This window comes from Amphiprion ocellaris, chromosome 10 (assembly GCF_022539595.1).
Source record: "Amphiprion ocellaris isolate individual 3 ecotype Okinawa chromosome 10, ASM2253959v1, whole genome shotgun sequence".
NCBI classification, from domain to species: domain Eukaryota; kingdom Metazoa; phylum Chordata; class Actinopteri; family Pomacentridae; genus Amphiprion; species Amphiprion ocellaris.
Window position 1 is genome coordinate 32,370,651 of NC_072775.1, and position 15,036 is coordinate 32,385,686.

Here is a 15,036-nt window from a genome sequence, read left to right on the forward strand (position 1 = left end):
AACTTTATTGACTGGGGAAATTCACATATTACAGCAGCTAGATACAAATAAAGACAAGAAATACATACAATAAGGCTGAAAATACAGATATTCTAAAAACTGCACCTTTAACATGTACAAGTAGGACATGAGGAATATACATCTATATTATATATATATATATATATATATACTAAACTCTATACATGGACTTTAATTCTCATTTTGAATGAATTCTGTTCAAATGAACAACTACAAATCCTCTAATATATAATTATGTGAATATATATATATATATGTGTGTGTGTGTGTGTGTGTGTTTTAGTGTGTGTGTGTGTGTGTGTGTGTGTGTGTTTCTGTGAACATAACATTAACTTAGTCAGAAACACAGTCTAGACATTGCTAATGTGATAAATCACTATTCCAGCTGGAAACGGTTGATTTTTAACGGAATATCTACATAGGGGTACAGAGGAACATTTCCAGGAACCATCACTTACCAACATATAAGACATATAAATGAATTTAAACAAGAACATTAGGAAGTAAAACATCTGAATTGCCCTTTGGATAAAAATGACCCCCAGATTAAAAAGCATTAATAAACAATGTAAAGTGGTAAAAGTAAATAAAACCCAGTGTCTTTGATTAAGGCAAACTGAATCATTTTTAGGTCACATTATTGTATAATTTGGACTTTGATTGCGACAAGATAAACTTTATTGACTTTAAAAAAGTAAAATTACAGCTTAAATGTGGTTTATTGTGTTTTAACTCGTACAGCCTTCCACATAACATTTATATAGTGACTAATAGAATGCATCTCATTTTCTGTGTAATCTACAGGGATCTCAATGTGAGCTCTAAGACCTAATCAGTGATTTTAAAGGGACTTTTTTGGTGTGTTTACATCAAGATATTGCTATGTCGTTGCAATATCCCTATATTGATATCAAAACTGTATCAGGCATCGTTATTGTCTATATATGTACCCTTTTCTCTCAAAATATACCTAGTATGTCTATTGGATGTTTTATAGTTAAATTTTTTTTTGCCAGTTACCACATTTTACATCTATATTAAAAGCCACACAAGAAAGTAAATAAACAGTAAGTTCACTGTATTGTTTGGTTCCTGCCGCTGCTATGATATTAGCACATAGCTGTAACATTTACAGTGTGTTCCACTAATTAAACTCACTCTTGTAGTGTTGCACTTAAATTACTGACTTCCAGTGTCCTGCATGAGTCAAGCTCTTTACTGGAAGTCGACTTTACTGTCAGTAAAGTCCCCAATCGGTCTCAAAATGATCTTAAAAAAAGACACAAACAATGACAGTCCCCACAGTCTGACAGCATCAGAGCCGTGAGTCAATACAAAAACAGATGAGCCTCACTGGGGGCCACAGTTCAAGAGTTCATGCAATATCCCATTATCGCTCACAGGGTGTTGGTTAATGATTCAGTCCTGGTTAAATTCAGCTGTTAAAACCAACACAAATACACAATAATTCTTATTTATGACTAGCAAAAAAGCAACAACTGAAACTCACAGTAGCATCTTCTCATTTAATATTAGAAAGAATCTTTTCAGACACACATTTACATTCATTATTTGTCACAAGTTTTAGAAAAAAATAGAACATTTCTCACATTTTTTTTGCAGTATAATAAATGCAAAATATAACTGACAATTCAAGTTGGCTTGCAATTAAATGAATTAGCAGATGCTGCCACCTAGTGACTAACCGGGTGCAGCAGAGTGTTTAATTATCAACACAAAAAAAAGATCAGATCAGGTCAATCGGTGTTTTTGGACCTTTATGGCTTCATAAATAACAGTGATTTGCAGGACAGAATACGTTGTATAAACTAATAAGCATCACTAGATATCCTGGGTATTAATTCCTGTCTGTAAATTAAACTTGATAGACTCCATGTGAGCAGAAACCACCTCTACAAAATAGGATTTTATGAAGTAAAAGGAGCTTTTATATGAGCTGACAATGTCTTGCGATAGCTGTAAATATGAAATCTGGTCAAAAAGAGACAGAAAGCAAGAAAAAAATCAGCCTTGTGTACCAGATTCCACTAATAAAACGGTCATTTTAAGTCATCAAAATGCTCCACGGTGAGTTTTGGAGGCGCATTTGAAGTTAGCTAAAGTGCTAAGCTTTGTAGACTCCATGTGGGCAGAAACCACCTCTAAAAATGAGGTTTTATGAAGTTAAAGGAGCTTTTATATGAGCTGACAATGTCTTGGAATAGTTGTAAATATGAAATCTGGTCAAAAGAGACAGAACACAAAGTGTCCAGATAGCTGAATGGGTTAAGCGGGTGACTGATGTACAGGGCTGGTCCCCGATGCAGCAGCCTGGGTTTGATTCCTGCTCACAGCCCTTTGTTGCATGTCTTCCCCCCACTCTTCTCCCTCCTTTACTGTCTGTCTCCACTGCACCTATCCAGTAATAGCAAAAAAATTACTTCAAAAAAAAGGAGAACACAAGGAAAAATCAACCTTGTGTGGCAAAGTCCGCTAATAAAATGGTCATTTTAAGTCATCAAAATGTTCCATGGTGAGTTTTAGAAGTCAGCTAAAGTGCTAAGCTTGATAGACTCCATGTGAGCAGTTACTACCGCTAAAAGTGAGGTTTTTATGAAGTTAAAGGAGCTTTTATATTAGTTGACAATGTCTTGCAATAGTGGCAAATACGAAATCTGCTCAAAGACAGACAGAAAATAGGAAAAAATACCCTTGTGTAGCAAACTCTGCTAATAAAACGGTCTTTTTAAGTCATCAAAATGCTCCACGGTGACTTTTAGAAGTCAGCTGAAGTGGTAACTTGTGGTGCTACTTCTGTATTCAGCCTTGAGACTAAATTTGAGCTTTTATGAGGCAACAGGTCTCGATTTTCCAGCAGCACACTCTCATCAATCAAAAACATCATTCTGAAAGGCGATCATTGGCGATTAAAGATCAGTTTGAGTCCATTTCGTCTCCGCGTCGATCACAGGTTGCTCTTCCATTTGCTGCTCTGCAACGATTCCTTCACTGGGATGAAAAACAAAAGCCAGAGCACAAAAAACTAATTTTCTAAATCACCAACAACACATTGATAATAGACCTTCATGTAAAGTAAGAACCTGCACAGCCAGATTCGTGTATTTTGGCGGAAGTATTGATTATTCTGGTCGTATTAAGACACTACGTACCCATAGTGATCTTGCCTTCTTTCTCCAGCTTCTTTAAGTGATGAACCAGGTTCACGTTAGCGGCTTGGTGCAGGTATTCAGGAGTGTCCTGGAAGAAACGCAGGAAAACGTGTATTTCCACATCACTTTCACAGACTACAGTGAGCATAATTAATTAGTGAGTATATTTACCTATTTTGAGGAACTAGAAGACAAAGTTAGGTGGTTCCCATTCGACAAGCTGACTGGACTGACTGACTATATTTTACAGCTAGTCTGTCCTACAGGCTGCTTTAACCCTTTAAAACCCACCATTGTGCAAGTCCACCAGGACATTTCTTACATTTTTACATACTGTAGTGCAATTTTTTGGAGTATTTTTATTTGCTTTACATCAATATAATCCTTATATCCCAAGTTTTAATAATATGTATTGACATATGTCTTAACTACTGCAATAAATCACTTAAATAATCGATAGCTGCAGCCCCAGTTTTTTTCCTCCTGACCTTATAGACGATCTTGACGAGCTCCATGGAGGAGAAAGGTTTTCCTGCTCCGTCCTGAACGGCTGCCAGGATCTGTTGTTCTCGTTGGTCCCGGTGGCTGATGTAGTGTCTGATCTTAGAGGCAGCGTCCTGAACCACTGGGCCGTGACCTGAACATAGACCACCAGCAGCAGGGACAGTTTTTAAACGAGCAAAACCCACCATCAACAGAAAATTTAAATGCAAAAAAAATGTGAATCTTTACTGGTTCCATCTCTCCAAACTAAGGATTTACAAGTTTGTAAAAATTTCCTTTTTGGATCTGGAAGAGTGTTTCGGATATATTTCTCTATTTTCAACACTTAATGAATTTGAAAAAGGCTGATTAATGTTACAAAAATTATCCTAATTGCAGCATTAAGTGATCGAATCTTCATGTTGAAGGCATGAAGAGAAAAAACTGTGAAAATTAACATTAAATTGGACCGCTTGATTAGTAACAAACTCCAAAAAGCTGGAGTGATGAACTATTAGGACAAAAGTTTCCTGCAGATGTGTGCAACAAACCCTCACACTGACTTTCTATTTGCTTCTATAATTTCTACAGATGAAGTTCCTGTTGGCTACCTGCTAATATTTACATGCTAAACTGAACATTTGTGGTTCTACCCTGCATCCACAGGACAAATCTGGGTGGGAGACCTCTTATAAACGCCGGTCTCACCGGGGTAGATGAGGTCGGCCTGAGAGTCCAGCAGGACGTTCAGAGACTTCATGTAGTCGTAGAGATCCTCGAACACGGCTGTTCCCTCGCCCAGGATGCAGTCTCCGGAGAAAAGCGCCTGCTCCTCCTCCAGCAGCAGAGCCATGTGGTCGTCGGTGTGGCCCGGGGTGAAAAGCACTCTGGGAAAAGAAGACGTCGGCCATGACAGCGTGCAGGACGACACTCGTCAACCTCTGAACACACTCAGTATTTACTGCTAATGTGGCATATTTTTAAAGTATCACTGTACTATTTTGCATCAAAGGGTGTTGAGTTTTCTTTTTTTGGTGCATATTATTTACAGGATGCTTTCGGTTTTTATGCCACAGGATGTCTGTTCTAGCAGTGATCATTAAAGTGTAGAAGTTCTCCACTTTCTGTAGAAATGACAGCTATATAATAGTATCAGTATCATCTGCAATACCAGTTTTCTCTACAGTTTGTGCAACATCAGGTTCAGTTTCATGTGTAACACTTCATTTTTCGTGAGCGACATGTTGATTACATGTGCGACATTTCATTTCCATCTCATTTTTCAGGTGCAATATTTAATTTAAATGTGCAACATTTTGATTTTACATGCAATATTTTTTACTTTAATACACCACATTGTCAGTGTAATGTGTAATTTTCTTTTCCTAATGTTTCAGGTGCAATATTTATTTTAAATGTGCAATATTTCATATTCAGGTGTAATATTATCAGGGTGAAGTGCAATATTTCATTTTTAGCTGTCTTTTCAGATTAATATTGAATTTAAATGTGCAATATGTCATTTTCATGACCAAGATTTTTGATTACATGTGCAATATTTCACTTTCATGTACAACAATGTGTAGGTAAGGTGTAATATTTCATTTTAATTTATTGTAGTACAACACAAGGTCAGTGTAATGTACAATATTTCATTTTATATCATTTTTCAGCTGTAGTATTTAATTTTCATGTGCAACACTTTGACTTTATGTGCAATATTTTTACTTTAATACACCACACTGTCAGTGTGATGTACAACATTTCATTTTTATCCAACTTTTCCGGTGCAATATTTCATTTAAATGTGTTACATTTCATTTTTGTGTACAACATTTTGATTTTATGAGCAATATTTTACTTTAATACATCACATTGTCAGTGTAATGTGCAATTTTTTTCGAACATTTCAGGTGCAATATTTAATTTGAATGTGCAATATTTCATTTTCATGTGCAATATTTTTATTATAAGTGCAATTACAACATTGTTAACGTATTGCATAACATTTCATTTTCATCCAATTTAATTTGTGTCCAATTTTTCAGGTTCTATATTTCATCATTATGTGTGATATTACTTATTACCTCAGTATCATTGCCTGCATTACTTATACTGTTCTATTCTTATTTCAACTTGTTTTTTTGCTTCAATAATGTATTGTACTTTTCTGCTTTTCTACTGTATAAGCACAATTTAGTGCTTAAACAGTAGAAAAGCAGATTAGCAATGACATAAAAAGTAATTTTATGTCATTTAGCCTTTTCTGAGCAATATCTGGCAGAAGAATGTCCTTCAGGATTAATAAAGTTTCATCTTATTTCCCGTTTAAAAACTTTCTCTGTGTGTAGTGAAACTGCATGTAAACTAAACTGACCTGAGCGTGGCTCCTTCTGTCTGGACAACATCTCCATCTTTCAGGTACGTGTAGCTTCTGTTTCCGGCTGTTTCGTGGACTCGACTGGAGCGAGGAAGTTTGCAGACTCGGACCTCCGAACCTGCAGGAGGGAAAACAAGTAAGAAATATCACGATTTCTCATTCCTTTTCTTGCATCTACATAGAAAGTAAAAACTAGATCACACTGATCTGGAAGCAAACAGACCTTTTAAAGTTTCCATAACTGTATTTTCTGGACTGGTTTTCAGTCTCAGTAGTATTCTATGTAAGAGCAGTGATGAGCTGGACGCATCATTAGAGGTGATTAAACCCACAGAAACAGGCCTCACCAGCCACGTCCCTGCAGACATCCTCCACTCCGCCTGTGTGGTCCAGATGCCAGTGTGTGACGATGATCTCCTGGATGCTGGTGTTGAACTGCTTCAGCGCCTGCTTCAGGCTGCTGATGTATTCAGGTACAGCAGGTTCCCCGGTGTCTATCAGCACCCGTCTGCAACACAGTCACATATGACAGATTCACAGTCAACTGCTTTTATATCTGTTTGGATGTGTTTGTTGCTTGCTTTGTTTTATTTGTGGCTCTGCATGTGCATAAACCACTGTACTAGTGTAATCAGTGTCTTCAGTGTGTACTGAATAGGGGTATTATACTAATTATTGGGGCCGATATTTGCCATTTTTTCCAATTATTGGTTGTTTTATTGACCAATTATTGATAAATTAAATACTTCAGGTGTGACGTAGCCTCCTCTCTCTGTCTGTCGTCCCTCTGTGGTCTCTGAAACAGCAGAAACTGAACAAGAAACGCCACAAACCAGAAAATTAGCTTCTCTCACAGTGGTTAAGGCTATGCTAATGGCTAACAGCTAAGTTAGAAGGCAGATGAACCTGAAACAGAATCTGGATATCAAACATTAAAAAAAATCTTTAAGCTATGAACCTTAGTGGGCAATAAAAGTGATCAAACAGTGACAAATAAGGAAAACAGAAGAACAGCAGGAGACAAACTGATCAGAGGATATAATTTAATGACTCCTATTTCTATTTAACATATTCAGTTATAGTCAACCTTATCAATGAATCCAGTTGAGTCCAGTTACTAATGACAGGCTCCTGCTTTAACATGCTGTTAAAACATTACATTTAATGTCTGCTAGGTTCAAATATTGATCAATTATTGGTGTCTGCATCGGTCTTTAACAACATAAACTAACATAAATTATAACAAATTAAAATATAAATAAATACAAAATATGTATAATTTTTAAAAATATATAAATAAAACATAAATACATAAAATATTTTTAAAAAAATCTATATAAAATGTATTCAAAATTTTAAAAAAGGTAAATTAATTACTAAATCAATCAGCTGATCCCCAGTACTGAATATATTTTGCAACTAGGTTGTGCATATGTTATGAAAAAACTGTTGACTGAGGAGAAAAATAAATGTCAGATACATCTGCATGATGCGTTGCCTTCATTATATCAGACCGGAGTTACAATCATGTTTTATTAAGTTTTGCTGAATGTTTCCACAGATCGATCGTTGTTTTTTGTGTTACTCTTGTGAACATCCTCTGTATCAAGTGTAATCATCAGAAATAATCTTTATTGTAAGACAATTTATTACACTCAGTCTCCAAGTTGGTGTAGATTGTGTAGTTTAGTCCATGCAAAGATACGCATGTCGTATTTATTTATTTATTTGTACGGCAGGAATGTGAGTGTTTCCTGAACCAGCAGTTAAATATAAGATAATAATTAAAACACGGCCTGCTACAACGTAAAGCTCTGTATATCAGGGGTGCTGTATATAATTATATTTAACCTGTTGTTTATTCCAGATTACAAAAAACAAACAAAAAAAAACTAAATCCTCTGGTTTCTAAGGTGATTCAGGTAGTTGAATTGATTTTGTGACATCTGCCAACACAATGAAGGTGAATGACATTTGGTTATGTGGTACAACATTATAAAATAACTAAATTTACAAAATTTAGCTGAAGAACACAATGTGCACAGTTTTATGTTGAACTACTTCCTACTTAAGAAATATTTTAACTACGATTTTCTGTCTGCAGTTTGATCTATGAGCCCAGAGCTCACTGGAAAAGGGCTTCCTCCCTTTATAATCCTGCTAAAATCATATAATATTAATAGTATTGCTGATATTAAGTACATGCCGATATAAAGAGCGATTAATGGCAATTAATTGTACACTTACAGATTTTTTGTAATCGATGTGATTTATTAAATACAAGCGAGGAAAAGTTAAACTCGTGACATTTTAAATGGAGTTCGGTGCGACGTTAGCTAACAGCCAGCGAACATTCCTGTAGTGAATCTAACTGAAGCTAACGTTAGCTCGGTTACCGTCACCTTTCCCCGGTGCCGACCAGGTACGTGTTGGTTCCCTGCAGGGTCATCGGTCCCGGGTTGCAGCCCAGAACCCGAATCACCCGGGCCGACAGCTGCTCGATCCGGGGAAGAATCGCGCTCATTGCCGGAGGAGAAGTGAAGTTAGCAGGAGAACAACAAACCGAAGAGACGGGGGTCAAAGTTAAAGAGAACCTCGCCAGACCGGAACTACAACAGAACCCGCATGTCAATACCAAAGCGGCCTTCAAAGTAAAAGTGTCGGATTTTCAAAATAAAAGTCTTTACACGTCATTGAGTAGCATCTTTAAAATAGGCATACATAGAAAATAATTAAGATAATAAAAAATATTGAATTGGGCCCATAAAATCTCTTTACAATTTTGATAAGATAGCTTAACCAGATCTGTTTTATTGTAATCAATGTTTATTAAATTTTTATTGAAATTGTGTGTTTCAGGTATCCTGTTGATGAAAGAGGTACTGTTAAGTGAAACTCAATGTTTTCCTCAGATGTTCTTGGTCGCCCACTCCTCCCTTTATCCAACACTGTCCCTCCCTCCATAAATTTCTTGTGCCATGCATGAATTGAAGGACGTGATGGTGGATCTCTTCCATACTTAATTCTGTAGTTTTGCTGAGACTGTACATCCGATTTTGTCTCAATAAACCATGATACACATCATGCCTTCTTTTGAGGAGTAGCCATTTTTTTAGGATTTTATTTAACAGTACCTCTTTCGCCAACAGGATACCTGAAACACACAATTTCAATGTGATTACAAAAGTTTGGACACAAATCTTCTCATTCAATATTTTTTATTTAATGTTACCTTCATTGAAAAAAATGCTTTTCTTTCAAAAATAAGGACATTTCTAAGTGACCCCAAACTTTTGAATATATATATTACCAGTCAAAAGTTTGGACACACCTTCTCATTCAATGGTTTTTATTTATTTTAATTATTTTCTACATTGCAGATGAATACTGGAGACATCAAAACTATGAATGAACACATATGAAATTATATGAAATACAGTAAACAAAAAATGTTAAACCTGAATGTGTTTTATATTTTAGATTTTTTAAAATAGCCTCCTTTTGCTTTGATAACAGCTTTCCATGGTCATGGCATTCTCCTGGAACGGTTTTCAATTAACAGGTGTGCTTTGTCAAGAGTGAATTTGTAGAGTTAGTTGCCTTCTTAATGTGTTTGAGACCATCAGTTGTGTTGTGCAGAAGTCATGTTGGTATACAGCCCTATTTAACTGCTGTTGGATTCCATAGCATGGCAAGAACCTATCAGCTAAGTAAAGAGAAACAAACAGTCCATCATTACTTTAAGAACTGAAGGTCAATTTCAAGATCTCCGAATGTATCCTCAACTGCAGTCTCAAAAACCACCAAACACTATGATGAAACTGGTTCACATGAGAACTGCCCCAGGAAAGGAAGACCAAGAGTTAAAGTTCATTAGAGTTACCAGCCAAAGAAACCAAAAATTAAAAACACTGCAGTTTAGAGGCCACATAAAATTCTTCACAGATTTCAAGTAGCAGATAAATCTCAACATCGACTGTTCAGAGGAGACTTCGTGAATCAGCAATTCATGAGATAGACAGATAGATAGATAGATAGATAGATAGATAGATAGATAGATAGATAGATAGATAGATAGATAGATAGATAGATAGATAGATAGATAGACAGACAGACAGACAGACAGACAGACAGACAGACAGACAGACAGACAGACAGACAGACAGACAGACAGATAGATAGATAGATAGAACATAATTTTACAAACAATCTTGTAAGGGTTACCCTCACTAAAGCAAACAGCTCCCACCGCACTGTTCACAGACTTTACAGTATTACAAACCAAACACTAGGTGGCGCCATCGTCCAGTCACAGTCACCTCTCACCTCATCAGCAGCATTCTGGCACCTGGTTTAAAAAATAAAGAAAAAAGAAAAAGGTCCTGGATTGTCGGTGTTTCCCAGAACGAGCGTTTTATTACGAGGTAATGATAATGATGCTTGCCAACTCCTCACAGTTTAACCTCAAATATCAGAGCTGTCTGGCCTTAATGACTGTTGTTATTGCCCTCATTAATCCCCAACGTCCGAATGGGTGTTTTTATTACATCTCGAAATGAGGAAACCAAAATCATTAAAAATCCGTTTAACCACATAAACCCAGCGAGTGAAGGGTTGTTGCTCTGTATCTGATGGTGACCTCTGACCTCCCTGTAGGGCGCTCAGTGAAGTTTCACACAACGGTAGGGATACATCCATTTAGGAAACACTGTAAGGATGGTTTTATGGTTCTTTTAAGGGAGTTTTTCCACTCCTGTGTACACTATATTCATGTCATGTTAATGCCACTGGTTTGGTTCAGATCTACTTAAATCAATGAATTGCTCCCAAATTAACATTTTGCAGCTGAATTATAATGAAAGTCAGATTAAAATTTCCTGTTTTCCAACTTAAGTATTTGCTTTACCCAAGTGTAAAACACTGTTTTGTCACTAGACTTCCATCCTTTTCATTACTCTGCATTCCTAACATGTACATAACAACAATAATAATAAAAATAAACTTTTTTGCACTTTCTCCAAAATCAGGATTTAAAGGATTGAAGTGAAATTTGAAGTTGATAGAATCCACTAAACTTCTGTCAGCAAAGAGCGAAGATAGATGAGAAGAATTGTAAATCATTTTCAACTAAAGCGTTCATTTGAAAATAAAATTAAATAAAAATACTGTATATTTTGTAGATTTTTTCTATATTATATTTCATATACTTATTTCACTAGATTTTAATTTAATTTTATACCCAAATATTCTGTGTTGTCTTGTTTTCCCCTTTATTGAATATCCATTCTTCTGTTAATTTTATGTCAAATAGACATTTTATGGGGCAGCAGGTTATTTGCATTAGTGCATATACACCTCGTATCAGCGTGTTTAGTTATTTATAAGAGTACAACAAGCAGTGAATAGTCCTCTGATGTATTAATGACCATCAATCAAAACCAAACTATTATTGATGAACCTCTTTGGATTTTATACCCTTCAGGAAAGGTGACATTTTAGCTGAAGTCCTTACTTTGCTCCTGTCATCTTAGTCCCCTGTGTTTCCCACTTTTAAGTCTTCAAAAAGTTCAAAAAAGAAACTTTGATTGCAGCTGCTATCAGAAGTTATGCAGGAGGAAATGTGTAAATGAAACCAATCATCCTTTGTCAGCCTTTGGGCCTTAAATCAAGTTAGCTGCTATTCCCACTCTGCAGCAATCAATGCCAAAATGTGCACAAAATGTAATTAAATGAGATATTGCTCTACTTTTCATTTCATTTTCTCATTAAACATCAACTGTCCCTCAGTATATTTGATTTGTAAACACTGACGGCCAATCAAAGTAGAAGTCCAGGAAGCTACTTAACTGCACATCCACTTTATTTAAGGCCCTGTGTGGGTCAAAAAGGAAAAAAAGTTCACATGTGACTTTAAGAAAACAGTGATATGTGGCGTCAGGAGACTTATTTAATCACTGATTATGGTGTTTTTTTGAGGAATCCACATTGAAGTTTTGGTCAGTGCTGGGCTGAAAGTGTGCGTTTAACCAGTGCTTACCTAAATTAGGCAGTGCGTCCTTTCTAAGCAGCGTCCATTAATGTAATGTTTTGCCAAGTTTGAAAAATTGTTGTTCATGATGGAAAAGATGAGACTGAAGGATTAAGAGGAATGAAGATGTGTCTTCTGCTGGTTCTTAACAACATACACTGCCCGTCAAAAAAAAAGTTGCACCTTGTAATATTTCGTTGGACCAGCTTAAGCTCTGAGAACGACACTTGCTCGCTGTGGCATCGTTGCAATAAGCTTCTGCAAAGTCACAGCATTTATTTCTGTCCAGAGTTGGATTCATTTTCGACCAAGATCTTATATTAATAATGGGAGACTCGGACCGCTGCATAAAATCTTCTCCAGAACGTCCAAAAGATTCTCAGTGGGGCTGAGGTGTGGACTCTGTGGAGGACAATCCATGTGTGAAAATGACGTCTTATGCTCCCTGATTAACTCATTCACAATGTGAGCCCCATGAATCCATTGTCATCTTGGAACGTGTTCATGAACATCAGGGAAGAAAAGCTCCATTGATGGAAAGACCTGGTCATTCAGTATCTTCAGGTAGTCAGCTGACCTCATTCTTTGGGAACATAACGTTGCTGAACCTGACCAACCCCAGATCATAACTCTAACCCCCACAGACTGGTAGGAACTAGCCATGATGAGTGCATCACTTCATCTGCCTCTCTTCTTACCCTGATGCCCCCATCACTCTGGAACAGGGTAAATCTGGACTCATCAGACCACATGACCTTCTTCCATTGCTCCAGAGTCCAATCTTTATGCTACCAAGCAAACTGAAGCCTTTTCTTTCCTGATCATCCTCACTGATCAGTGGTTTTCTTAGAGCTACACAGCTGTTTAGTCCCAATCCTTTGAGTTCCTTTTGCATTGTGCATGTAGAAATGCTTTTACTTTCACTATTAATCATAGCCGTGACTTCTACTGTTGATTTCCTTCAATAATCTAAGAGTTTGTTCTGACCACATTTGTTCCTCCAAGATGATGATTCACCACGATCCTTCAGGTTTTAATAATGTGTTGGACAGTTCTTAACCTGACAGTTCTTTAGTAGTTTCACAAATCTCCTTAGTTGTTTTCTTTGCTTGATGCAGGCCAATAAGTTGATCCTTCTGAAACAGATTAATATCTTTCCATGACCACAGGATATGTCTTCCAACATGGTTGTTTAAGAAATGAGAAGCTCCTCACTGCATCAGCTCGAGTTAAATAAGTTTTTGCAGCTGAAACATCTTCATCACTGCAGTAATTATCCAAAGGAAGGCTCTTACCTATTTGCTTAGTTAAATCCAAGTGCCGACTGTTTTTTTTGTTTGTTTGTTTTTTTTTTGAACAGCCAGTTTATTTGAGGAGTTTGAGCAAAACACCAAACTGCCTTTTCTTAAAGATGAACAAATGGATTGCATTTTTGTCACTTTAAATTCTTAGCTAAAACTGATTTAAAATGCTTTCCGCGTCCTTAAAGTCAGATTATATCGTGCTAACAGCCTCCCTTCCTTTCACATAATGAGCTCTTTTACATGGACTGAGACGGGATCACAAAGTTGTGAGACAAACACGTGGGTGGAACTTTCCGAACAGTTAACTGGAACCTGTAAAGGCCTAGACGGTCACCATGGTAACCAATTATAGCTGAGATGTTTGTGTTTTTGATGTAAATAAATGTAAATTGCAGCTCCGTTCAGACACACGACTTAAAGATGACACCACTTTTAGCCACATTTGTCCCAGTTTTACCCCTAAAATGATGCATCCCTGTTGGCTGTTGGGTCGAAAGGGCAGTGGATGCTTTATTTTTGTCTTTTTTTTGGTGAAATTATATGCAAAGAATGAGAAAAATCCTTGAGGTTAACCCTCAGGTGTCAATTTGAAAAAGTTTTTTAAGGAAAAAAACGTCCACATCAAAAACGAAGCCAGAAAAACAACGTATATTTATAACATTTTTCACTTTCAATGACTTATCTCCTTTGATCTACATCAGCCCTGATCATAATTACCAAATATTCATCAGTTTTAAGGTTTTTAAGCCTTTCAATGCCACATTGTTTACATTATGTCATTTTTTTAAACGTAATTATCTTTTAATGAATTGTTTTCTATAAAATAAAGGAAAATTGATCTTGTTTATTACAGGCTGGGATGTGTCAATGATCAACACTGACACTGATTCTGATGCATTATTATTTTTTATGTAGTGCACCATTAAAATTAAAATTAAAATAAAAAGTTACACTCAGGACCTTTAAGACAAAAATGTAACCATTAAAACCCATTTTTGATCCTCCTGCCATGTAACAGTTTTGACCACTTTGGCGTAAAAAGTGTATTATTGATGTTTTATGGAGGTTGAGGTTAAAATTTCAGGATTCCTCCCATAAAATGCACACTTTTACCAAACTTTATGCCATTGTTGTTTTTTTATGAAAAAAATAAATAAAAAATGATTTATTTTCTATAAAATAAATGCAAAAGGGAAAACTCTTTTCTTGATTATTACAGGCTGGGATTTGTCAATGATCAACACTGACACTCATTCTGATGCATTATTATTTTTTTTTATGCAGTGTAACATTTAAAAAAAGAAGTTACACTCAGGACCTTTAAGAGAAAAATATCCCCACTAAAACCCATTTTTGATCCTTCTGCCATTACGTCATGAAATCATCCATTCTGTGTGATTTGGCTTCACTCTTTGATTTAAAAAAAAAAAAAAAACGTATTTCCTCTAGATTGTGTCTTTTTTTGTCGCTTCCTGCTATGTTACAAGAACTGCAGCCAACAGGAAAAAAAGTTTACAACTAAAATGTATACACACAGAGTTTTCAATACACACCATACTGTGAAACCCCTACCAACAGCCCAACATTTTTTTCCCATTTTTCTGCAGTTCTTATAATATAAAAGGAAGCAAAATAAAACAAAATATAAAA

The 15,036-nt window shown here is 36.1% G+C and overlaps 1 protein-coding gene across 1 annotated transcript; it reads right to left on the reverse strand.

The window, feature by feature from the left end:
* Positions 1 to 1,527: 1,527 nt before the first annotated feature.
* On the reverse strand, positions 1,528 to 8,654 carry lactb2 (lactamase, beta 2). The gene is made up of 7 exons (XM_023263172.3): positions 8,457 to 8,654; positions 6,402 to 6,562; positions 6,052 to 6,172; positions 4,383 to 4,561; positions 3,680 to 3,828; positions 3,192 to 3,279; positions 1,528 to 3,030 (listed from the first exon to the last, which is right to left on the reverse strand). Exons 1-7 carry the CDS (start codon positions 8,576 to 8,578, stop codon positions 2,987 to 2,989), a joined length of 864 nt encoding a protein of 287 aa, XP_023118940.1. The 5' UTR covers positions 8,579 to 8,654; the 3' UTR covers positions 1,528 to 2,986.
* Between the last annotated feature and the right edge of the window lie 6,382 nt (positions 8,655 to 15,036).

Bases quoted from the DNA above. Each gene is read 5' to 3' on its own strand.
- lactb2 (XM_023263172.3), bottom strand. From the start codon at position 8,578: ATGAGCGCGATTCTTCCCCGGATCGAGCAGCTGTCGGCCCGGGTGATT. The intron at 6,563-8,456 runs GTGACGGTAACC...ACTGTGTTGCAG, and splicing joins CTGGTCGGCACCGGGGAAAG to ACGGGTGCTGATAGACACCG. The intron at 3,280-3,679 runs GTCAGGAGGAAA...CGTTTCTTCCAG, and splicing joins TCGTCAAGATCGTCTATAAG to GACACTCCTGAATACCTGCA.